The sequence below is a fragment of the Conger conger genome, chromosome 4 (assembly GCF_963514075.1).
Source record: "Conger conger chromosome 4, fConCon1.1, whole genome shotgun sequence".
In the NCBI taxonomy this organism is placed as follows: Eukaryota; Metazoa; Chordata; class Actinopteri; order Anguilliformes; family Congridae; genus Conger; species Conger conger.
Window position 1 is genome coordinate 65,373,263 of NC_083763.1, and position 26,960 is coordinate 65,400,222.

At 39.2% G+C, this 26,960-nt stretch overlaps 3 protein-coding genes across 3 annotated transcripts; 1 reads left to right on the forward strand and 2 right to left on the reverse strand.

Annotated features, from left to right (window-relative positions):
- Positions 1-6,300: 6,300 nt before the first annotated feature.
- chmp5b (charged multivesicular body protein 5b) lies at positions 6,301-10,214 on the forward strand. The gene is made up of 8 exons (XM_061239559.1): positions 6,301-6,524; positions 7,452-7,556; positions 7,753-7,799; positions 8,210-8,303; positions 8,459-8,530; positions 8,745-8,853; positions 9,014-9,129; positions 9,610-10,214. Exons 1-8 carry the CDS (start codon positions 6,456-6,458, stop codon positions 9,658-9,660), a joined length of 663 nt encoding a protein of 220 aa, XP_061095543.1. The 5' UTR covers positions 6,301-6,455; the 3' UTR covers positions 9,661-10,214.
- On the reverse strand, positions 10,119-14,015 carry fastkd3 (FAST kinase domains 3). The gene is made up of 7 exons (XM_061239557.1): positions 13,895-14,015; positions 11,727-13,225; positions 11,546-11,631; positions 11,262-11,436; positions 10,895-10,964; positions 10,565-10,679; positions 10,119-10,441 (listed from the first exon to the last, which is right to left on the reverse strand). Exons 2-7 carry the CDS (start codon positions 13,183-13,185, stop codon positions 10,343-10,345), a joined length of 2,004 nt encoding a protein of 667 aa, XP_061095541.1. The 5' UTR covers positions 13,186-13,225; positions 13,895-14,015; the 3' UTR covers positions 10,119-10,342.
- A 2,900-nt stretch (positions 14,016-16,915) lies between these two features.
- On the reverse strand, positions 16,916-22,656 carry myl12.1 (myosin, light chain 12, genome duplicate 1). Its single transcript, XM_061237917.1, has 4 exons — positions 22,529-22,656; positions 19,771-19,973; positions 18,564-18,725; positions 16,916-18,056 (listed from the first exon to the last, which is right to left on the reverse strand). Exons 2-4 carry the CDS (start codon positions 19,949-19,951, stop codon positions 17,884-17,886), a joined length of 516 nt encoding a protein of 171 aa, XP_061093901.1. The 5' UTR covers positions 19,952-19,973; positions 22,529-22,656; the 3' UTR covers positions 16,916-17,883.
- Positions 22,657-26,960: the final 4,304 nt, after the last annotated feature.

The window sequence follows — 26,960 nt, forward strand, 5'->3', positions numbered from 1 at the left end:
TTGTACATAAATATTTAAATAATTGAATATCATGATTGCGTTCCACTCTGCAGTTAAATGGCTGCTTGCTATAAGTGCTGAAGAATATTATTTCGACACATTTAACACAGTGATGTGATGAAGTACAAAAAAGTCTAAAAATACATTTGCCTATGATATTCTAAGTTACGATATGTATATATGAATCCTGGACTTGAATGTTTATTTGAAATTTGGCAGAGGGCTTTACATCAACATTGACGATGGAATTGTATCCTGCAGTCCAGTTATCAAATGTTGACAATTCACTATCATTATTCTTGAGATTGTGCTGTGTTTTGTATCGGCACAACTTCCAACTCACAACTCACATGTGGATATACTGTACATACTGTATGCAAATAATTCTGTAATTTAAATATATATGAGTATAATGTAAGCTAATGGACTGTTTTTATCATTTGATTTAGCATGAGAACACATGTAAATAATAACTGTGTATATTATGAAAACATATAGTAAAGTATAGTATTCCATACTTAAAATACAAATCTACAGTCAAAGTGCCAATTCTCTATCATTTTCTCTCATTCTTCTCTAACATGGAACTAGACACAGTGAATACGTTCAAAAAGTCTAAATAAAAAAAAAAAAAAGAAATATTGAAACTTACCAACATGTATTCTTAATTTTCATGATTGACTGAACAAAAGTGTTTGTGAAATGCAAAGCTGCTGTCCAAAATATTTTATTTTATTTTGAGTCTAAGCAAATATAATAGCAAACTAATATATAGAGAGTCATTGTATATAGCATGTATGTTTTATCTTTTATTTTTGCAGTATCTATGTCAGTTCAATGTTTAACAGAAAAAACAGCATTCTAACTTATGAAAACAAACTTTAGGATCAGGTATATTAAAATGCTTTACGCTGACAATATTATTCAAGCTGTGTACACATTCATAGCTGGCCTCAATATGTATGGTAAAATCTTTTGAATAATATATTTTGACACTGTATAAAATGTGAAAGATTTGAGTAACTCGTTGTAGAACAGTGTGTCGATTTCTCATTGTAAATTACAAAATACTGCTATGTGCATTATGTATTTCATTATAAAACGTGGTGTATTTTGCCTATTATTAAAGTTTATGAACTGATAGCTAGAATTCTTCAATGTTTCACAGAAAATCTCTTCATGTCATCATTTAGCTAGCTTGTTCCAAATATATTTAATCCATGCTTATTAAATTACCCACAGAATTATGGGTGACTATGCACATGGAAATTATGTAAATGAGGGCAGTATTATGTGAAAAATGTATTCCACATACTATACTTTGATGACAATTACTGCACTTGCAATTTCATTGCATCTACTGTAGCATATTGTACATTTTTAATATAAACGATGATAGTTCATGTTTAAATTTGAACATAGATTATCATTAACATCAGGCTCTGAAATGTGAAAAACACATTGCCACATTTGCTCATACATACACCTGCATTTCCCAAGTGCTTGGAGAGTTTTTTGTGTTTTTTGTTTGTTCAGTGTTCAACTGTTTATACAATCATGGCTAATCAGTGGCATTTCCTTTTTCTGGGTGCCAAGAAAAGCAATGTGTTTGTGTGCAAATGTATCACCTTCATATGTCATTCAAAATATCTGTAGAATTATCAGAATATAAAAATAAAGGAAACAAGGACTGTCTGTGTTTATGCAGTGAAAATTCTCAACTATTCAACTAATTTAAATATGGTTTTCTCTTCTGTGGGTATGCATTTATAAATGCATAAACGTCATCTGAGTATTTAGTCAATTTAGTCAACGGTTTTCTTGGAAGTCGTTGCAACCATGGTTACAATTATGACTAGAAAATACAGCACAAGACCAGATGCATTACGTGCTGAACAGTGTGGAGGGAGAATTTCTCATTTTTCTACTGAAATTATCACTTCACATGGGTATCTTCATTAGATTAACTGCAACCTTCAGAAGGTTGATTATACTTGCGAGACAAAGAAATTTTTTCGCTCTAACAGTTGTGATTTTGTTTGATTCTTTGGTTAAATTAAAGAGATTGATTTTCCAATATGTTTTTTCTCTTCTCATGCAGCTGCCCATATGTGAAGATTGTGCAGCCTCTGATAAGAATTTAAGATTGAATTTAATTTAAGTTAAATAGTATCTAGCACTGTATCAAACCTGGTCTTAAAACCCCCAGTGTTTATGCCTCCCCTACATGTCCCGGCAGGCTATTCCATAGTGACCACTCCCTGTGTGAAAAAATGCTTCCTAATAGCTATCCTTTGATAATTTCCATTATGCCCCCTCATTCTGCTAACCAAACTCACCCTGAAGAATTGCCTGTCGTTCACTTTGTTAATCCCTTTCATGAATTTAAAAGCCTCAATCAAATCCCCAAGTCTCCTTTTACTAAATTTAAAGAGATTAAGCATCTTGAGTGTTTCCTCATAACTTTTATGATTTTGTATATGTGGAACCAATCTGGTTGCCCTTCTCTGAACCTTTTCCAGTGCTTCTATATCTTTCTTATAGTGTGGTTCCCAGAACTGCACACTGTACTGTAAGCAGACCCGCATTAATGGGTTTGGTGGCCCTGGGCTGACACACATGTGGCGCCAAGAGAGTGACACATTCTACCGATTCTGAGCAAGTTGCATTGCAATTTGCCAGTCGGCGCTGCTAGCAAAAATTTGATTCAAAGCCAAAATATACCTATTGGATGCTGCCTTATAGGCTACTATGCCACATATCACATAAGTATTATTATTCATTTACATTACAGTATTAGAAAATAGATCTAATTACAGTATTCTCTCAGATCCCTGGACTGACCACTTTAGAATATATTTTTTTCACCCCAGCAGTGAAGCGGCCTGTTGCACCAGTAAAGCGTAAGTTCAAACGTAGGCTAAATTGGTTGTACTGATTTTGTTCCGACGTAGAGTTATGAAAAAACTTAATTACACCTACCTTACTCCCCACTAGGTGTAAAGTAATTTCTAAATCAGCCGTGGACCTACCGCACTGATTAATGATCTGCCATAGATGATCCATTTAATTTGTATGATGAGATTGACGTATGCCTACTGGCCTATTAGTATTTCACATTACTTAATTTATATTTATACTTTTTGAAAAGAAAAATGTCTTGCTACTTTAAAATTACAGTTATTGGCAGTTCTTCCATTTTGGGGCAGTTATTCTATGGTTAAAACATAACACAAAACAAACAGAGCAAACTTGTCATTCAGTATAACAGAGCCACAGTCTGGGGTAATAAAGTTCAGCAGGCTGTCAAGTACAATTGCACAAAAATAACATATCTTCATTTTATTTGTTGGTCTTTGTGTCTCAGCAAATTCAGAGGGAAATATAAACCAGCCAGTCAATGAATATACCACAGTGAAATGTATAACTTGTCAGAGGAACATTTTAAATCTGTTTCTGTTCCAATGTTCAGTATAACAATGACAGTGTAGCAAGACTGCTGATTTCCAGCAAAGGTGATACAAGAATCATCATCAGCATAATCCAAATTAATTCATTTTTTTATCGGATGTGAATATCCTTTTGTGGCATTCTGATGAATGGCATTTTTATGTTGACAAAAATGATTTTGACACAGATGGAAAAGCTAAAATGTAGACCTTTGTAACAGAGGACATACATCTCATGAAATCACACAGCATCTCACAATATAGCCAATGCAATAAATTACTCTACAAATACTGTGTATGTTCGTATTACAGAACTGGGCATATCCTACTGCTTCTCAGAATTTGTTAGAGTTGAGGGTGGGTGGGGTGCTGGGTGGGTTCTTTGGTGGTTTGTGGGATCTAGTTTGGAGATTTTGTAAAAAGTTACTAATTTATTTTTGTCCTACCTTTTTATTTGGTTATCTTCCCTTTTCATACAATACCTTCAGAAATAACTTCAGAAGCTCCATTTTTTTTGTCCTGCAAGTGGCATCCTGGTTATCATTGGTCAATGTTGCAATGTTAGACATAGGTGATGAATTGAGAAGAGGTCATAATGGAGATGTCCATTAACTACAGATAAACATATTCAACTGCCCGTTTCATGTGTTTTCAGATGTGTTTGTTAGTCAAAAGATGTACATGGGATGACAGATCTGAATTTCAGCTTTTATTTCCTGGTATTTTTATCAAGATTTGTTATAGAAATTAGAAGGTATCACCACCAAATTGAGGTGAGCAAAAGTATTGGAACATGAGATTGACAGGTGTTAGATTAGATTGATTGGATAAACAATAAATAGTTCTGAATGTCTACTCTTGGTTTTAGCCTTGGGTTTTGCCTGTGAAGGCTGTATTTGTGTTAGAAAATATAAACCAACATGAAGACCAGAGAGCTGTCTTGGGACAAAAGCTAGCCATTTTGAACCTTGGGTAAATCATTTTGGATAGCGTGTATAACAACTTTGAATGTCATGAAAAAGAAAGAAACTGCTGGCATCCTGAGCAACACACTGAACAGGTTGACCAAGGAAAACAACAGCAGTTGATGACAGAAACATTGTCAGAGCTGTGCAGGAAAAACCCAAAACACCAGTCAGTGACATCACAAACAATCTCCACAGGGCAGGGGTGAAGGTATTTCAATGAACTGTTCGAAGAAGACTTAGAGAGAAGCAATATAAAGGCCATACCACAAGATACAAACCACTCATCAGAAATAAGAATTGGAAGGCGAGATTACAATTAGCAAAGAAGTACAGAGATGAGCCACAAAGGTTCTGGAACAAAGTTGTACAGACTGATGAGACCGAGATTAACCTCTACCAGAGTTATGGAAAGGCAAAAGTGTGGTGAAAGAAGGGATCTGCTCATGATCCAAAACATACAAGCACATCTGTGAAACGGTGAAAGAGGTGTCATGGCTTTGGGTTGCATGGCTGCTTCTGGAGTGGGCTCAATAATCTTTATTAATGATATAACTCATGATGGTAGCAGCAGGATGAATTCAGAAGTCTACAAAAACATTATATTTGCCAACCTACGGATAAATGCGTCCAAACTAATTGGGAGGAAATTCATCCTGCAGCAAGACAATGACCAAAAACATACTGCCAACACAACAAAGGATTTCATTAGGGAGAAAAAGTGGAAGGTCCCTCCCGAAACAAACAACAACTGAAAGAAGCTGAAGTAAAAGCCTGTAAAAGCATCAGAAAAGAAGAACGCAACAGTTTGGTGATGTCAATGGGTCGCAGTTATTGCAAGCAAGGGATATGGTTCCAAATATTAAGTGTTACTTACTTTCATTTACTTAAATGCTCTATCTTCCAATACTTTTGCACACCTAAAAATTGGGTGGTCGGATACCTGAAGTGTTCTAAGTAGTTTATCACATCTAGGTGTAAATACCAGGAAATAAAAGCTGAAATTCTCAACTCTTGTCTCATGTTCATCATTTTATATCAACCCCAAATGTATTCAGTGTATTGGAAAAAAAAAAGGAATTGGCCTTGCTGTTCCAATACTTTTGGAGGTGACGGTATGTGTGGCTATTTTATTTTTTTAGAACGGAACGTTAGTTGTTGATTTGCAGAGACGTGACTCCCCCTGCAGGAGAAAAACGCGCTTTGCTGCTGCATCGATATTCATCTACAATGCTGTAGAAAAACTTTTTACTTTAAAACTGTTTATTTCTTTATTTCTTTATTTCGCTTTACTTATTTATTTTGTTCTAAAAAATATGAAGATGTATGGACATAATATAGGCCAACATTTGCATGTAATTTATGTAATTTATAGTAGCAGCATGATAAGCATGAAAAGGCTCAATTTCCAAAATCCAACTTTGGAGAATTCCTATAGGCTTTCTATAGGTAGGTCCCTCCTCATGTAAGTCTTTTGGAAGCCCATATTTTATGGCAACATTCTTTCAAAGAAACCACCATCTCATTTTTCAAAAATATATTTTTTACACAAAAAAAGGCTAACAAACACACACGCACCTTTTTTTTTTTTTGGCTAAATATTCCGTTAATCTCACAGGTTATTTAAACTTCCGCTTTGTTGTAAATTGCTTGCCTGGCTGCCTACTTGGCCAGGTTTCAAGTGGACAAGATATTTTAATTTAAATGGGATATTTCTCTACATAGAGGTTATATGATAAAACTCTTAAAATTGTATCCACCATGCTGAGTTATTCCATAAAGAAATAAGAATGTGATCAGCACACCCCAACTACGGATTATTTTAGCCCACTTGGAATGTAAACATGTGACCAAATAACTCACCAATGATTTCGATTGACGTCATACTGAAGTTGTTTCTATTTATTTCCGGGTGTCTGTGCGTTGCCAGTTGTGGGCCTTAAGGCAGAAAGTGTACATTTGTTGTTTTTCACGGAAGCAATATAAGCTTTTAAAAACTTTTTACTGTATTTGGGGTGGCTGTCAATTGGTTTGAGTCAAAATGAATCGCATCTTTGGTCGAGGTACACCAAAAGGGCCTCCACCAAACCTTACGGACTGTATAGGAAGTGTAAGTAGTCTTAAATTAACTTAAGATTCATTAACTTTAACTGTTACTGTCAAGATAGCAGGATAACGTCGTTTCAGATGGAGTAAGTTAGCTAGTTATTGAGAGTAGTTGACGTTACTTAAGTTAATATAGACCCAGCTCTTGTGTATTTACAATTAGTTAAGTGTGGGGACAGTGACTCGTGACGGTTTGCACAAACACAGCTGGCTTGCTAGCTAGCTAATGTTACTTTGTTTTCTGTATATAACGTTCGCTAACTTAGGTAGTTATCCATTCCGTTCTAGGCAAACTAGTTAGCTAAGTTGGGTGTTCATCTACGAGACATACATAACATAACGATGATGTCTCGCTGACAGCTATGTAGTCATACGTCATGTGAGTGAAATGAATGCCTGACTGGGATTATATGTTTTGTTCTCTGTCTTGAACTAGGATATTGACTAACTAGCTAGTTCTCTTACGTCCAGTAATCTAAAATTGTTAACGTTCTCTGGCTTGTTGACATATTTGAACAAGTGACATTTCTCCGAGTTGATTTTGTGAAAAATATGGCGTGCGTCATTGTTCTTGAAAACGTAGCAGTCGGACTGGTTTGCTGGCGAGACCTGCTTGGTTTCATAGTCCTTGGACTGTGGTCAAGCTATCACCACTTCCTATGTTATTTAGCCTAAAATATAATATTTGATTACACACATTTTATGTACAATTAATAGTTATCAAAAATATCTGAGTGAATAACGTTCAAATAAACAGACAAATAAATCTTCAACCTACTACAACTGAAGTAGTATACCTACCCCTGTAGACTGCCAAAGCATCAGTGCTGTATAGGTATGGGGTAACTTGACAGATGGCATACCACCCAGCCCAATAACTGCAGGTTTTCTACTTTAATAACTTTACATTTCCTGTAATTCACCCTCCTAGGTTGACTCAAGGGCAGAATCTATTGATAAGAAGATTGCCAGGTTGGATGCAGAATTGGTCAAATACAAAGATCAGATGAAAAAGATGAGAGAAGGACCTTCAAAGGTAAATATCCAGCTGTAAACGAACAAAAACTATTTGTTTCTTCCTCTTCATTTATCACCAAACATGTTCTGCATGTCATTAAAGGAAACTACACAGATCAGAATCTTTCCTAATATTCAAATGTTTTAAATCAACTGAATAAATGTGACAGGCCTACTTGCTGTATTATGCTGTTATTATATTTCTTATTCACCAGAACATGGTTAAGCAGAAGGCTATGAGAGTGCTGAAGCAGAAGAGGATGTAAGTAATTTATACCAATAGAATTCAATAGATTTATCTCATAAGTGTACCAGCTGCAATGAAATGAGGAGGACCATTCTTTTTAATTGAAGAAGGAGGCTAGCTCTATTAATGAAATAGGACACCCTCGTTAAAATTCATGGAAAAACGGATTTTTTAGTTTTTACATCCAGAGATGAGAGGGAGATCTGATCAAGGATCTGTGGTTGTTGATAGACCTTGAATTGGATATTCCAGTTTTCATGTGTTGTAGACTTCTGAGCTGTTTAGCAGGTGACAGTCAAGTGACTAGCAGTGCTGTGAATGAATATTTCTTAACAATATGTGATAAAGCCTGGATAAGACCACTTGCTTTAAATGGATACATTTGGGAAAGTCATACAGGACACACACTTATTAAATTTTTTTAGGTATGAGAGCCAGAGAGACAACCTCACGCAGCAGTCTTTCAACATGGAGCAGGCAAACTACACAATCCAGACACTGAAAGACACAAAAACAACAGTAAGGATTGGCTTCCATTTTATTTTCTGCTGATAGTTTTGTTGTGGACTTACAGGGAGCTGTGAAATGGTGCTGTAGAAATTGTGCCTTTTCATTAGCTTAATTTGCCTGTCATTCTATCTGTACATGCCCCGACTGCGCATTTTGCATTGTAGGTGGATGCCATGAAAATTGGAGCCAAGGAAATGAAGAAGGCCTACAAAAATGTGAAAATTGATCAGATTGAGGTATTTCTAACCATTTTAACTTTTCTTTGAGCAGTAATCTAAATGTGGGTTATTTCTTCAGTAGTAAGTGTACTGAATCCTTAGTTAAATCTTGATGGTAAATTGCCAGGCTGTTGAGGAGACATATCTAACTGTATGCGTGTAGCTGTATGCATATTTCATGATGGTGGTGGTGGTGAGGAGTTAGCTGCATGCTCTGTCTGCTGGGTTCCAGGATCTGCAGGATCAGCTGGAGGACATGATGGAGGATGCCAACGAGGTCCAGGAGGCCCTGAGCCGCAGCTACGGGACACCGGAGATCGATGAGGACGACCTGGAAGCTGGTCAGTGCAGTGACTCTGAGTGTGTACAAGGAGGCAGTGGCTCTGCTCTGTACTTCTGCAGTATGGTGACCTAGTCTCATGTCGTTTCCCATACACGTGATAATAGGCATGCTTGTGTGTGTGTGTGTGTGTGTGTGTGTGTGTGTGTGTGTGACCGCAGAGCTGGATGCCCTGGGAGATGAGCTGCTGATGGATGATGACAGCTCATATTTGGATGAAGCTTCTTCTGCACCTGCCATTCCAGAGGGAATGCCCAGTGACAGCAGGACAAATAAGGTACAATCTGCTCTGCTATCATTTACCAGTTCACTTGTATCCCTTTTAGCTGGGTTTCCATTAACACAAAAGAATACTTTAAAATGTTGATTCCCATTGTCTTGTGACACATGTAAAACTGAACGCTAGATTTCACTTTTTACTGTTGATTGATAGGTTAGACATTATATTGGTCTGAATATGCAAATAGATATTTTTTAATTAATGTCTTTAACTGCTCCCAATAAAATTGCTGTGATGTTCGAATATGGTCTCTGTCCGTTTTTTAAATTTTATTTCTGAACTTAAAAAACATTGGTCTAATTGATCAGACATCAACTGGCAAACAATCCTTTATGGTGTAATTGCAAATATGATTATAATGTTCTTAATTGAACATTCCAACGCAGATGTGTATCACTACTGGTAATAGCAATGGAGTTCTAGAAAACAGAAAAAAAAGAAAATCTTCCTGAATTGTTTTTTTCCTTTTCTTTTCAGGATGGTGTTCTTGTGGACGAGTTTGGCCTTCCACAGATTCCTGCTACATAGGAAGCAAAAAATACAAAAAAAAGCAATACTCCAAAAACACTTTTTAAAAAAAATGTAAAATAGCATTTATATATCGATTGGAATTTTGCCTGTAAACACAGCCATATTGGTCAATCTGACATTGGGGTGATATCAAAGTGGTCTTGGTTTATTTTATTATTACTAACATGTTAGTTGTTTTGTAACATTCTCTTTGATTGTTAGACTTGTTCATTTAACAAATGTTGAAATGCAATGAATTCAAAGCTTTCATGTAAATTTCTCTACTTGCCAACTGGCTGATTTAATTATGTGAGGTGAAATCAATCTATATTGCTTTTACACATTTATTTTGTGGGTATGATCGGAAAGTGTTTTTTTCCGCAAATAGATCACTGTGGTTATCGAAGGAAGGTATAGACCCAAAGCACTTTACATTCAGGTTACATTGACCAGTCCATAAGAAATTTGTGGAAAAATGCAATACCCGACAGTACTTTATTCAAAACAGCATCTTGAACTGTACAAAATGTCCTGACATGACTGCATCTCAAGTAAATAAATTCTGAAATGGCTGTAGGCTTCTCATTGTGTAATGCTCTATCAGGTGCATGTGTACAGTGAATTAAGCTAATGTATGAATTAAGCCAGTTAATCAGCTTACTTTCATTCCCTCAGCAATATTGGCTTGCCTGTTATACAATCACCAGCTGAGCCTGCAACTGTGGGGGAAGATTTTCTTGTGCAGGTATTCGATCTTCTCTGCTTGACTTTTCAAATCTTTAAATTCATAGAATGGAATCTGCAAAACAGTAGAACTTTCTTAGTCTATTGATGGGGGGGGGGGGGGAGATTGGAGAGGAGATTCAACACATAACAAAGCAGTTTCTTCCATCTGCAAACAGTTGCAACATTCCACGCTCACCTGTACAACATCATAGCCCAGCAGCCAGAGGTGTCTCTGCTTTATAGTCTCTTTGCCCAGCAACTGCCTTGTGATGCTTGAGAATCTCTTTGGGCCATCGATGCACAGGGCTACCCTACAGATGAACACCAGGAATCACATTCAGACGCTTTAAATTAGTTCTAATGTTCTATTATTCATGTACACCATACCATTTGCCTTCTTAATGGTCTTTCTATCACTTTTCCAGACACTCGCAACACATTCTCATTAATTATTTCAAAATTAGCAGTGAAAAGTCTGGCATTTGTAATGTGGGTTCAGAAAATCCATCCTTTTCATGAACTTTACCTCCGGTAGACTTCTCCACTATGGTGAGCAGGCAAAACATATCCTCCTTTATCAATCTTTATTTCCACATCTGTAATGATAGACAAAGAAATATTAATCGCAAAAGCAAAGAACCATCCAGTTTGGCAAAACTATGCCACTTGAAACTAATCTTACAACAAAACGGTATAATGTTCATGTAAAACTTTCACAGCTGCATTAGCAGGAACTTTCAAAAATGTGTACTAAGTACCACTTTACTTTCCATAGCAGGAGAAGAATTGCTGTGACAGATGTGCCAGTAATTCATTCCATCAGTTGCTCAAATGTTCAGTTGTATAGGAATCAATTCCAGTCAACACATGCACTCCTAGGTAGTGTATTTTACCCAAAGTGTAGAGGTATGGAGTTGTGACCCGAGAAGAAAAGTAGGTCTGACCCCCTAGCAGTTCAACCAGGCCAGTGTCCACACTGGTATAAAGCAGTCCATCTAATGGTGTCTCCAGGGATCGTGCGGATGTGAAAATCGATTTCACCTTGTAGCTGCGCTGGAGGCTGGGTCCCTGAAATCAAACAGTGGATTCTGTATCTTGATTAACAGCGGTGAAGTACCGGAAATGTTCTCCTCTCAAATCAACCTACAAAGTCAATTAAGTCTTAAGAGAGACTTGCCTCATAATGGGGACACTCGAGCTTCACAGTCAAGTCAAGCTGCGTCAGCTGTGCCAGCACGTTCCAGTCTACGCCCGTTCCTTGAGCTGAAATACAACCAGAATGCAGATAATGAATGAGTTGTGAAGACATGCCCATATTCATGGAACTGAGGCTTTTTAATGCAGGGATCCCACCTCACCTTGGAGCTGTTGGAGGAAAGAACGGTCAAAGACTTTGGCAAATAATGTAACGGGGAACCTCTCTACCAGGGTGCAAGAGTGCAACAGGTTGAGCGCTGAGCGGGGCAGAAACTGCGAGAAGCGGCTACGCACGATGGCCTCCACATTGTGAAACAACGCCCCTGCGTTGGGTGGCAAGTACCCAAGTTTCCCAAAGGGCATGATTTGCCGAGTGATTTGGCTAGTGTTGTACAAGTGCGACCTGTAGACAAAACTCTCAGCCACCGCATCAAAAATGGGCAGAGAGAGAAGATTACGCCGCCCAAAGTACTGCATCACCTTGGTTATGGTTTCTGGATGGGCAGTGAAGGCGACACTGGGGATGTGCCTTTCCACTGCTTCCACAAAGTTAGGGTCGCTGAGACCAAAGTGAATGAACGCCCCCAGTACCTGGGTTAGCTGTTCGTCTGTGAAGTGGGGCACATACTGGGCCGACTGCTCGCACAGGCTGATCGCGAGGGGCACAGCCTTAGTCATTTTCAGGACCATCAGGGCGTTGAGAATAGTGCTAATAGAGGTTGGGTCCAGGCGAGAGGCGATGGAGATGGCATGGGAGTTCATAGACTTAAGGAGGTCCTGGTAGTGCACCCCCTTCCCAACCCCAGCCTGCAACATGTCGTACACACGAGTCAACTCCTGAATGCTCCAGTCCTTGGGCTCCTGTTCCTTCACTGCGTCCATGATCTGATCGAGTATCACACAACTAGGGCCTTCAAGGGCCAGGAGAACCTCTGCCAGGGTGCACAGCTGGGTGATGGTCAGGCAGCCCCTGTCTAGTCGTTCCTGACTTTCGGAGATCAGCCGCACCATCAACGTGCTCCAGGGGTCCAGGTGCAGCCGTGTGCAGGCCAGCAGGGCTGACACCAGCCCCCAGTCCGTCAGCCTGGTAGAGTCGTGCTCCAGCTGTAAAAATAGGGCTTTGATGACGTCCTCATTCAAGATTTTTGGGTCTTTCAGTTCATCCTCCCCTTCCTCCAGATCCGCCACCCGAAGGAGTGCAGCAGCCGCCATCGTGTCGGACATAGTCTCCGCTGCCTGCAGGAGCTTCAGGACGTGCCTGGAGGTTCTGCAGCTTGTGAGGTTGTCAGCGAAGGCCTGGTCTCCTGAGGCGTCGGGGGGATACAGTAGGGTGAGCTGAAATGTGCTGGTGGCGTCCCCGTGGAGACTCACTGATCCTGGGCTAAACAGCAGAGGATCCCGCCCTATGGTGGACAGGCCCATCCTCCCATAGTCATACTGGAGTTGGCGGCCGCCCTGGCTCACTGTGCACTGCCTGGAGCCGGTCCAGAGGCAAACCGGACATGCAGGCTTCCGGCTGAGTGTGCTGAGCCGGGAGAGGTGTAAAGCACCAGGGAAAGTCCTGAGCCGTTGCCCAGTCAGGGCCAGGTTCTGTATCTTCTGTACAAGCTTGAGAACCATAACTCTACTTTACTGAGGGTTTCCTTGGGACACACAGAGCCTGTAGTGCAAACGAGAGAGGAATTAAACCATACCCCTAAATGCAACGTTAATTATAATCATACTACCCGAAACAATCAGACTGGGCAATCTGTGGAAATTAGAGGCTGTTCTGCTAGTTAGAAATTTCAGGTTATGCATGCTTTTCCAAGTTCTAACATCCATTTAGCAATACGTTTGAGATTATTCAGACAGCAGGTATGGCAGATGCCATAACTATACAGCAGGGAGAGTTTAGCATCTTTCAGTGTTCCCCACATAAATAACTACAATGACCACAACCAGTCCTTACAAATAATAACTTCTTGTAACTTACTGACGCAGAATTCAAATACAGCCACACAATAAACCATAAACGTGGGTCATATATTCAATTATTAATTTAGCTGAACGTGATAGGGAGAACAATCTTACAAATCAAGTCGTCCGCATCACACCTCTATGCTACCATGTGCCCAGAAGCATCACAAGACGCAGGATAAGGATACGATCAACGTTGTCCCTGTTAGCCAAGTGGTTAAACAGAACTCGCATGACATGCTAGCTAGATAACAACATACGCATAGGCAACTACATAATAATCTTTAGATGCGAAACGTTTTATTGAAATAATTTAAAAATCACGAAACAGTCAAACAGTCACTAATAAATCCAAACGAAAGAACCTTACATTTTAATAGAGAATTACAGGGACAAACAAACCCAGCTCAACCAGTGATACGAGGTCATCATGCTTGCACTTCCGGTTCCGAGTTGAGCTTGAAGGAGAGGTGAGGGGCGGTGGCATAGAAATGTCTATGAGTGAGCTCCGTGAAGTTGGCAACAATTAGACTTCCTGTACAGAAGTTCCGGTCTCAACTACCTGTAATTTTCCGTCAAAATAAGAGCTGCTGAGAAACGTTAAATAAGGAGGACAAAGTTACCGCGTTTTCTGCGCTTCCTCACATAATTACCATTGTTTAAATTCATTGCTGATACAACTTATAAAAGTCAGCAAGCAACTAGCTTGCTATTTGACTAGTTACTATAATGTAGGCCAAGCATAAATTGCTTGACACTGTCGGTTCAATAGCAGCTCATTTGCATACCCGCTTACTGTTAGAATTTTTTTTTGCCAAATATGAAGGGGCATACATTAAATCTATGTATAATATCCATACAATTATACATTTATTATCTAAAATCATGTTCCCAGCAATTGTTGCTGTATTTACAGTGTGGTAAGGGCATGCAATGCCATTGACTGTCAATTCATGAGCAGCACATTTGCATAGCCCATAACTCAAAAACTATAAATTGTTTCAAAATGAAAGGGGGTATACATTTGTTAGCTGGACCCATATCTTTAATATTCTATAGTCTTTTCTGTGAAATCATGTTCCCAAATGATTTAGCTCACATCCAGATGTTAAATATACCTGATCATCTTTGCCTTTTAATTTTGCTTTGGCTTCTGCAGTACTACTAATATAATACCACTGACCACCACACACATCAGATGCCAACACTGACAATTTATTATTGTTATTCGACAAATGACATTAACACACCTCCTCATCCTTTCCAAACTGCACCTCATCCTGCATATGCCCTGCACACACCTCATCCTGCATATTACATTTTCACATTTAACTGACTTTTAAAGATTTGAAGAACAATATTGACAGGTTGAAATAAAATATGTGGCTTCAAATAGCAAAGAATAGCTTATCAGCTATGCAAATGAGTTGGGTGGCAACTGATAGTCAATAGCAACATATGGCCTCCCCACAGTGGAAACACAGCAACAATTGCTCGGAACATGATTTCACAGAAAGGACTGTAGAATATTAAAGATATGGGTCCGGCTAACAAATGTATACCCCCTTTCATTTTGAAACAATTCATAGTTTTTGAGTTATGAGCTATGCAAATGAGCAGGTTGGCAATTGACAGTCTACGGCAATGCATGCCCATACCACACCTGACAGACAGCAACAACAGGTGGCAAACAGTTTTTATTGAAATTTGTGCACAATTTTATATTCTCTGCAAATACATCACACTCATATCCAACTGTATTAATTTAACAATTAAAATTTACAAAATTACAGTTCATAAATAATTTTATTCACCGAACTTTGATTTTGATAAATGCGAACCGGAAGTCTCCAATTGTGGCCGGCAACATTTGCCAACTTCACGGAGCTCTATGAGTGGTGGTGGTTTTTCTCAATGTAATTCACTGGAATTGGCTGACACAGTGACACATTGATACATTTTTGCCTTTACTGTCCAAGCTGTTTCTGCGTTGACACCGGCTTGTGGGCTCTGCCACTGATCCACCAACCTGCTCGATATACTTATGATCGTCGAAATTATCGGAATTGCATAAATCTTGCTGCAGAATGCGAACTTAAACTTTTACAGTAATAGCTGCTACAATTTGACCCTCGAAATCATGGAGATATATAAGAACTGGAGACGACTTCCGCTTACTGGTTCCATAGATTCCCATGGGAGCTGCCCAGAGCTCACTGAAGCAATTCATGAAGGCTGCAATGTTTGACTAACGGGACATTTCTCGCACTGGACCTGGTTTTCGCACCACAGCATGCGTACTGGGTACCTAAATGGTAATATCTTCCAATGAGTAATTAGTTCAGTGCGAATACATTTTTGAATTTGTAAATACTGAATAGTGTAATAGTATAAATTCACCCGGGTAAAGTAGTAGTAGTGGGCGGCACGGATGGTGCAGTGGGTAGCACTGCCGCCTCACAGCAAGGAGGTCCTGGGTTTGAATCCCCGTCGGCTGGGGCCTCTCTGTGCGGAGTTTGCATGTTCTCCCCATGTCTGCGGATTTCCTCCAGGTACTCCAGTTTCCTCCCACAGTCCAAAGACATGCAGGCTGATTGGAGAGTCTAAATTGCCCATAGGTATGAGTGTGTGAGTGAATGGTGTGTGTGTGTGTGCCCTGCAATGGACTGGCGACCTGTCCAGGGTGTATTCCTGCCTTTTGCCCAATGTATGCTGTGATAGGCTCCAGCCCCTTGTTCAGGATAAGCAGGTTAGGAGAATGAATTAATGTACTTTAATGGGGAAATTGCCCCCCCAAAAATACTGCAATACCTCCAATTTTTTGTAAATCTCTGGATCAAATACATCAGCCAGCTTCTTATGATGCTCTGGTGGTCAGTGGAATGAATGCTCACTAAACACCCTTCATGAGGCCGTTTAATTCCATCTTTTACTCACTGGGGAGGGTCTCCTTGTGGTCCTCATGCGTGATTTTCCAGAAAAGTTTTTATACCAGTGGTCTCCAACCCTGGTCCTGGAGAACTACTGGGTGTGCTGGATATCGATGTTACTCTGCACTTAATTAATCAGACCAGTTGATTACACCGTCAGCTCACCTCACCTGGTTACCTGGGTCTCAACAGGATACTCATTTTAGGGTGAAAACAAAGCCCAGCAGAGCCAGTAGCTCTCCAGAACCAGGGATGGAGACCACTGCTTTACACACACACAGAGCCCCCTCCAAGTACAGTACAAATTGTGAACAAGGTTTAAGATCACCATTTTGAAAATATAAAAATATAGCCTTGAGATCATATGGGCATGGGCAAGCCACCTAGACCATATATCCAGTTTGCAGAATTATTTTGCAGCATGTGCATAGCAGCCAAAATAAAACAAGTCCCTGTCGGGGTTTGTATACAGGAGTTTATTATTGATGTTCACAGAAGACATAGTTGTCTTTTTGACGTTTGATTATATTCAAATAGACCTCCTACTGCAGCAAGATTTTTGTATTACATATTAATTCTGCAAGTAGGCTTTCTGTCTCTTTAATTCAGTCATCTATAACATTACCAATTACACTACCACAGATTTTTCCTCCCCAAATTTTATATACAGATGACACCATTATCGCCTTCACTTAATATATGCACCAGACTGTTGCAGTGTTAATGGAAAATGTAATGTGTGCGTGTGAAAGAGTGCCTCTGATATTCCTGGAGCTCTAGTTGTGGCATGCCTCGAGTGGTTGAAAGGAATGCTGAAGGAATGTGAACACTCCATGTTGTGGCATGACAGCATACCAGTCTTGAAAACATGTACAGAGAAGGAACCACCTGAATTCACATCAAACTTCCTCACAGACAGCACTTCATTTACAGAGTGCTTGGTTTGTGGTCCTCCTAAATTATGAATGAGAGCTGCATCTGCGTGTTAAAAAAAAAAACCAAACAAGACAAAAGTGTCCCATAAATTGATCGAGAACTTTACTTCAAAAGTTTACGTTTAATACAAAATGTAAAAATCCAGCTAAATCAGGCCAGTAGGTTAACAAAGACTTATTTTCCAGAATTGGATTTCTTGCCACTTTCATGTTCCGAACAGTTTACTTGTACCAGAGGACACACATACCCCTTATTGCAATTTAACTGACAACCTTCAGATTGTAACCAATGTGCAAATCTACCAGAGCTGAAATGGAGGTTCATAAATATGGTCAATAGCCTTTAGTTGTTTGTTTTGCCTTGTTTTGAGTGGTCCTGCTTTAAATCTAAGGCATGCACAAGATGTTCTAATCTGGTAGAAAGACCAACATGATGGTATAATTTGAACAAAGATATTTGCATATATTTAACTTTCTATGTACACAGTAGGCATCTAATCATCCTTGTCCCTGGCTCCATGCTTCAGGATGCGTGTGAACTCCACATAGTTGAAGTTGCTCTTTTTGTCAATGGGAGCCTCCCTGAACAGCTCATCCACCTCGTCATCTGTGAATCGGTCACCCATGGTGGTCAGCAACTCTCTCAAATAATCTTCGTTAATAGATCCTAAAAAACACAAAAGGTGGCACATCATCCACATACACAGGTCTGCATTGTACTTTTAACATCACTATTATTGTTAAAAAACCAGACTGGATAGATTGATTTTTGAACAGCATAAGGCTGAACGTGAAAATTGTATAATTATTTACAATCAGTAGTTAGTACACCAGCGTCTTTGGTTTGTAATCAAACATGTTTCACCATGTAGAAATGATAGCACTTTATACATAGCCAGCCATCAACATGTTTCACAAATGGCCCTTTAAACAATTTACTGTCTGAAAATATTTTGTAAGTCGTATTGCATGAGTAACAGGGTGATAATTTTAGTAAAGATCTGCCTCATTCAAATTCTATTATTTTCATATGTGGCAGCAATCTCATAGTGTTCTTCCCATTTAATAATTTAAATAATTTTTTTTTTTAAACATTAATGCAAGTAAATAGTAAACGCTACAATTATCCAATATAAAGGTATTATTTACAACATTATGGATACGGGTCTCGTACCTGTTCCTTCCTCGTCAAAGCAAGCAAAGGCATTTCTGATGACATCCTCAGGGTCTGTGCCATTGAGTTTCTCTCCAAACATCGTGAGGAACATAGTGAAGTTAATAGGACCAGGGGCCTCAGTCATCATGGACTCCAGATAGTCCTCAGCAGGGTTTTTTCCTGAGAATCACATTCAACAGAAACTTAAGTCTATACACATTAGCACAAAATACCAATTTCTGGACTCCACTTTCATCGATGGGAAAAGGTTTCTTACATGCATTTCATTTTCTGTATTAGTGACAAAAGTAAAGACTAAAATGGTTTTCATTCACATATTTAAACCATTAATAATGATTGGATTTCACTTGAAATAAAAGCAGCGTATCTGCGTGAAGTTTAAACGATTCACTTCAAACACTTCAAAAAAAAAGTACCTTTATCAATAGCATGACACTGAAAATATTGTCAGTAGCATTGCTGCCTCACCAGAACAATTTCAAAAATGTACCATCAAGGCTCAAGTATGTTACAAAAAATGAAGGCCTGAGCAGGACAATGCCTTCAGGAGAAGTCAGTAACGAAAGCCCTTCCTAGGTGCCACGCCTTTACAGAGCATGCGTGCTAGCAGCTAACATCAGTTTACATAACACTGTCAGCCCTGTCTGCAGGCTGGGCTATGCTGTCCACAGAGAGAACAGCCATGACCTAGTGAGAATCTGAGCAGTCCCACCCAGCTGCCTTGGGCTGAGGCCGCCCAGCCATGCCCAGACCTGCTCAGACCAGGGGGGTAATCCACAAAGCAGCATTACCGAGTCAGCTGGATAACTGCACCGAGGAAAGCACAGACCCTTTCCAAATCTGGAACATGGATTTAAGTAAAAAGAGCTGTTCCAGGTTTTATTCCACTAAAGCGCTTCACACGCTGCATAGAGCACAGCATGACAATGTGCTGTACCCTCATACTGTAACTACTCTAGAATGATCCATAGCGGTCATAGCTCCACTACATTTGGCTAACAGAATAATAAAACATAGTAACATGACAATAATGTGAAGGCATCAGATGAAAATTCTGCAGTTTCATTCCATTTCAGGTAATATTAACACCAAAATCCTCATTTGGAAGTGTCCTCGAGCCTTCAAAGGCATGTGAAACCAGTTCAGCTCCCATCCCAGGGGCTGAATATTTTCCTGCATTAGCTCCACTGAGTCTGTGACCTACCCAGGGACGCCAGCATATCGTGCAGGTCCTCTTTGTCCACGAAGCCATCCCGATTCTGGTCAATCATGTTGAAAGCCTCCTTGAACTCTTGGATCTGACACTGGTCAAACATGGCGAAGACATTGGAGGTGGCGCGCTGAGGGCGCTTCTTGGTGGTCTTTTTTGCCCTTTTGCTTGACATTTTGACGATTTTGTTTTTTTACCTAGAGGGTGGAGAGGGAAGGGAAACAAATATTCAGATGAGCCGCCGGAAAGTAATACTACAGTCCTGATCACGAACAAGAAGCTTATGCGCAGCTGATAACATCCCTTTAAAAAAGCACAACACTAATAAACAAACATGAATTAAGCTTGATCTACACCACCGAACCAACTGGTGATACTGTTATGCGCTTGGTCATGTTACTTATGCCATTGGAAATCTCATTAAGGTGACGCGGGCGGACAAAAAAGGGTTCCCGAAGCCACTCTTCCCAGTGTTTCCAGAGTCTCAGCCAAAGCTGTGACATATGACAGTTTTCTTTTTTTAAATTGGCTGACGCAGCCGTACACTTTGACATCCACTCTCCACCAATATAATGAAATCAGGATAACACATCTCAACATCTCTTCACCACAGACTGCATCATCTGCATGTACCATGAAATTAAGACAACTAAACTGTGCTTTAAATAATTGTAAATATGTATGCAAAAACAAGGTAGAATACATGCATGGAACTAGCCTACTATGCTGTCCCATGTCCTAGGTTCCCAGTTTCTAGTATTTATATATATTTTTTTAAAGATATTACTTTTTTAAACCTAAGTAAGAGGGCTGGGAATGCCAATATTTACCAAACTAACAATACTTTTTAATTGAAAGGCAGTCATTCTACTGTTGAGTGTTCTTCAGTCCAAACATTATGGCTGTACAACCTAAGAATGCTTCAGGAAAAACAGCTGAGGCAGTAGACAAACATACATAAGTAGACTGGATTTTGAGCTGAATTAAAAATAGTATTTGACCAGCCAAGCTTAGCTAGCCATGGCAAGTGCAAGTCTAATGTGGCAATAACGCCCAAGAGGCGCCAGTCGCAGCGCTATAAAAGGCAATCTTAATACGCTTAATGGGTAGCTTAAGTCGCTTCTTTCACAGGGAGTAAGAAAACTACTGATGTGAGAAGTGACCTTTTTTTTTTTCAAAGAAGGGAGAGTCCAACAATAGTTTGATCACGTGGAAAGGCGTGGAGTGACGTGACAATTCCTTTTGGGAGGGAGGTTTGTGTATGTGTATTAAAATAAAAAATGGCAGAGGCATGCACCACTGAGCTGAAATGTTTTGGCAGCTAAGAAAAAAAAAAAAAAAAAGCCTTACCACAGTGAGAATTTGCTGCTCACTCACATTTTCCTCATTATTCGGTTTGTTTTAGGGCTTTAGATTGCACATTCCAATAACCGAATCTTTCTGTAATTATGCATTAGCTATTAGTGGTCAGTTATTAGAGTTGATGAAAGGGTGACTTCTGATTACATGATTAATCAGAAGTAGGCTAAAACTTAAGTGGTACAGTTGCACTACACAACATGTCTTATCGCATGAGTATCGCATAGATATGGGAATTTGCCGGAAGCAAAAACAATCGCGGCATCTTGTCATGCGACTATTTTATGCTCCAATACAGCACATAAAAGCAAAATATAATCCATAAACTAAAAAGGAACGATAAACACCAAATCTAAATACAATACACCTACAAAACAATATAAACACAATACGATAGTCTTGTGATCTTTTGATAATTTAGCAAACTAAGATTAGTTAAGTCGATGCGTTAAGATTAAAAGGGGGAGAAGTTGCACATCTTTAAACTTAATTTACGATATGAAAACTGACTACAGCATAACTGATTTACAAATCATTCGCTACGTGTCTATGAAGCTAGAGCTAAATTTACAAGCTAGGCAGCTAGCTAACGTTGCTGGTTTCTGTTCCATGAAAGTTAGCATTTTTCAATAGCTAGCTAACGATAACAATAAACATGTCTTATTCAGGTGTTGTTACGTTAGATCATAAAAAGCCATCGCCATTATGTCAAATTTCACAAGCCAGACATGAAGTGAAATATCACCAATCAGAATCGACTTAGTGTCGTACCAGTGATTCTCGCACGCAGGTACGTTGGCTAACGTTAGCTACCTAATATCTAGACTAGCGACATCGACTCCAGACACAGCTAGGTACCGTCGTCAGATAGCAGTTACATCTTAGGCTAACGTTACATTACCAGCAAATAACTAATAATACCCTTCATCACTACTCGGTTAGCTAGCTAGTTAATCAATAGCTAGTCCCGGCATATGAACCTATGCAAGCTCAATTGTTTCTTTTAGGCCAAAAAATGCAACGAGACAGCTAACTAAATTAGCTAGCTAGTAGCGAATATATTACGACTGTATGAAGTGAACTAAATAACTAACCAACATACACACCAAACAAAGCAACTCACGATACGCATAATCTAGGCTACGTCAGAACTCAAACAAACAAAACCGTCGACCAGTTAGCGTGTGCTTTCTTTATCGTTCCTGATCTGGGCCTTGATGCACGGCTAGTCTAACGTTAGCCAACTAGCTATGAACCGTCAACTATTAACTTTCAAAAGCTTTTCAACCTACACATGTGACGATGTAACCTATTGCATGTTCACACAGTAAGAATGTGTTAAATAGCTTGACCTGGAGACTAACGAAAACTATAGTTAAAAGATAAAATGTACCTGAGGCCCCAACAGACGACAAACCCAAAGTAACACAGACCTTCTTCGACGATTCACCACCGCCCAAACTTCCTGATAATCACAGTGGTTCCGTACAGGAAGCCTGGACTATTCCATCTTAAATTAACTTGGGTAGGTCATAAAAACATATATGGATTTTTATCCATAGAAATTTTACATTATACTTAGAAATACACTTTATTTTGCTTAAGAAATGTAATTTGTATATCCTTCAAATTCACATTATGTAATTACAAACATTATTTTATAAAAGCTCTTGTCTTTTAAAAGAGCACACCCCTTACACTCCAATTAGTTTAACCCTGCATTTCCCAACTTGCCCACGTTCACGTACTGTGAAAAATGTCCTTATAGGGAAGTAATACTCTTGCTTCCTGTTTTACTGAGACAAGTAGGATCAGACTACAATACTGTCATGCCTTGCAGTGATGTAACATGACAATTATTAAATTGAGACCATGACAAATATTCCCTAAATGTAACCAGTATCGTTTCGGTTAATGTGACAATTTACTTCGTTAAAATAAAGCTAAAACTATGCTTTTCAAATGTTACTTTATTAGGTTTTCATAACTAGTCTGTGGTGTTTGATTAGAGATGTTTGTTGTATGTGACCATAACATATCAGAGATACTACACCATTGCCACAGAAAGCAGTGAATAATGAGCTTATATTTAGACTATGAAGGAAGAGGTCTACAGTATGTCAATCCCTGATGATGCATAATTAAGAACAGTTGGTACCCTCAGCAATGAAAGGGGGACATTGCGCTGAAAATCTAAAACAAGCGGAACACATGACTCATTGACTAAAATGGTTGGCAAAAATACCTCTGTGCTTTATCAGTGCTTCAGATGCATCCTATGAAAACAAGAGCTTGTCCTTCCTGTACCAAATGGTCAATGCAACACATTCATCCCGGAGAAGAGAGTCAGTTTGGTTAATTGTATGGCCATTCTCTGAACTGAATAATATTATTAACAAACAATTATCACAATATTTAAATAATATTTAAATAATATTATCCCAACCTAGGGTAGGCAGAACATCAGCGCCTTTTCATCTCATTGCTATTGCCGAAGTTATTGTGCTAATTCATCCTGCATTCATTCCTTGGCTGCTTAACATGATGTTTAGATTTTTGAATAATGCTTAAAAAAAAAAGAAATGGCAAAATCATATATTTCTGCAAATTACTGTGTCCCCTATAGTCAGCACTGACTGAAATAAAAGAGAAAATATGACAATGTGCCAAAACCATTGTAGCATAATATTAATAATAATCATAATAGTAATATAGTGAAATTCAACACTATCATCAATAATACTGTAGCTTTAGGATTGACATGGTGTCTACATTTTCTTATACATCTGCATTTTAAAATTAAATTTGGATGTGACATCAGTTTTATTTGAACATTTTGATTAATTTCTAATGGAATATTTATAGAAGTGCATTCAACAGCAGCTAAATCGATGGGGTTACAGACCTATGCCAGGGGACAGAGAGAACACAGCCCCGGCATTAATAGTGATTAAGCTCTGCCCAAAACATAGCAGTGACAGGAAACATGAGCGGGCAAGGATTTAGATGACAGAGGAAGCCTAAACCGGACACAGTTTACATGGGTCACCTTTTAAATATGAGTGTGATGCATGATATTCTCCCTGTGGAAAAAAATATATTGAGTGCCAGATGTTATTGTTTTGTTTAACACAGTTGAGGTGAATTGTGTGTATGTAGTGGTGGGGGGGCACACACTGTCAGCACAGAGGTTGCTGGTAGTAGTGAGTAGGCAAAAGTAATAAGACAGCTTGCAGATCAGGACAGGGACATGGTCACGGTTCCTGCACTTGCTAAACTGAGGGTGTTATGAATAGGTGTTTAAACACCCAAGGGAAGTTGCGCAGTGCCTGATGACTTCAATGCCCAAGCTAAAGTGAACTATAGAAAAGAATACATAACCCCATCAATTGATTGTATTTTCCTGCTGAATCATGGTTTCCCAGCCTTGCCCACAAACATGCATTATGGTAATATACATTTCAAATGAGAAAAGAAAACAGACTCCACCAGAGGTCAGTAGAGACCACAGCTTTTGCATTCTTGCTGTATACTGTACGTCACTGCTCAGAGGTTTGGTTTGCTATCCAAGGGGGATTGTCATTCTCCTATATGTAATACCAATATATAATTACTATTTTACTGTGTTAGCATATAGAGACTATATATAAGTATACAGACTATATGATCTGCTGACATGAATAGGCTAAATGTTCACTGAGGGCAAGGGAATTATGTGTGGACCAGCAAGTGGGCCACTGCCAAGGCCAGATACATCATTACACTGTCCTAAACCATATTATATTTATGGTCCACTAACATAATTTTTTCTTCTTATCAGGTTGATAGGATTTCCAAAAATACTCATTAAAGCCATTTATACCCTATAAGTATTCTACTCAACAAAATAACAACAATAGTAATAATAAAAAGAAGAAGAAGAAAAATTATTATCATCATTTGTTATTTAGCTGATGTTTTTATCCAAAGTGACTAGATGGACTTGATTAGACTCAGCAGGGGACAATCCTCCCTGGAGCAATGTGGGGTTAAGGGCCTTGCTCAAGGGCCCAACAGCTGAGCAGATCTTATTGTGGCTACACCAGCCACCAACCTTTTGGGCTCCATTCATGTACCTTAGGCATGTATATTAAATATATAAATCAATAAAACTGTCTTTATGTTTCTTATATGGAGATGTAAACTGTCTCTAATTAATTATCTGGAATATCTTGGATGTCCTCCAATGTTGTAGTTTTATTTTTATTTTTTGTGGAAGACAAACCTTCAAAATGATTTTTTAATTATTGCAATTGTATTCAGTTTGTTTTTCAGAACGACGCTGAAGGGTGCCTGTAAGAACTGTAATACTCTATTTGGCCACTAGATGGAAGAAAAGTGTCATGTAAAAAGTGAAAGAATTGGAAAAAGGAGATCCTCAAATTTTCTGTGGAGCCACAACACAATCCCTAATATGTCTGACCAAACCAAAACGGATGAACAACAAAACTTAACTAATACCTGCACTCAGCATGGTTTGCAGTAACGTGTTTTCCAAAGCCTTCTTCAGTCTTTTCTTCTGTCTCCAAATGCTCCCGGTCTGTGTATTTTGTAATCCATGCATTTAGTCGAATGTCCATGGTTGTATTACAACAAAAATACGACATTCATATTTCACTAAATACATGTTTTACATGTCTTTGTGCTTTCCAGAATTCATTATAAAAGCATTATAAACTCCAGCTCAGGTTTACTTATCTGGGTTCCTGGATACATTGCTATCATTTTAGGGTATGGGATAAATGCCGATTAGGTTGCAAAAACAATCTAATAAATCTAAAGCAAGGTGCAAAACCCCATGTCTCAGTTCACAGTAAGCTGAAAGCTTCCCCATAAATAAAGAGGTCATTTAATAAGCATAGACCACTGCTGTCACTGCAAATGATGCAGGGCATACCTTCACATTTAATCAAGGTCCACAAGGAGTATTGACTTACAGGAGCCTCTCTGAGGAGGAATATGAGAGATTTCTTGGGAGCGCTCGTGCAGTTCGGCTGACACGTCCAGTGTGATGGACGGAAAGCAGATGGAGCTGAAGCCTGGGTACTGGCCCACCTAAGTCCTCAGTACTTTTGGGTCCCCAGTTCTAAGTCCTCAGTACTTTTGAGTCCCCAGTTCTAAGTCCTCAGTACTTCAGGGTCCCCAGTAGTAAGTCCTCAGTACCTTTGGGTCCCCAGTAGTAAGTCCTCAGTACTTTTGGGTCCCCAGTAGTAAGTCCTCAGTACCTTTGGGTCCCCAGTACTAAGTCCCCAGTAAAGTATTTTGTTCTATGGTAAATATGCCTGACATGGAGGAGAGGTTGCATGTTCACATTGCTATGCTTCGTGTCTTGTTCTTGCTAATGCCCATCAGCTGATCTCCCATGTCCTCTATCACCTCATTAACTAGACAGCAGAACGTGACAAAATTCCACCATTCACACACAAACGTTTACAGTGCACAAAGCAGCTTCTCAAGTCATGAAATTGTACCTGCCATTATTCACAGAGCTAGAAAACTGTGAGAATGTGTATGAGGGTCAGAAAGTCTGGCACCAATTTTGTCATCTATTGCAGAGCTGAAAATCTCAACATGGAGACCTCACACACTAGTCATCGAAAGACAAGATATAGAGCCCCATGGTGACCAGGCACTGAGAGGGGAAATGAAGTGGTCTACCATAGAGCAGGTCCCATCCATTTCTCTCCGTATGTTTAGGACAATCCTTGGACTCCAGAGGTTGGTGGAGGGCTCTTTCGAAGGTGCACAGGTCAGCAATAAAGCCCATGGGAATACAGGTATGGCAG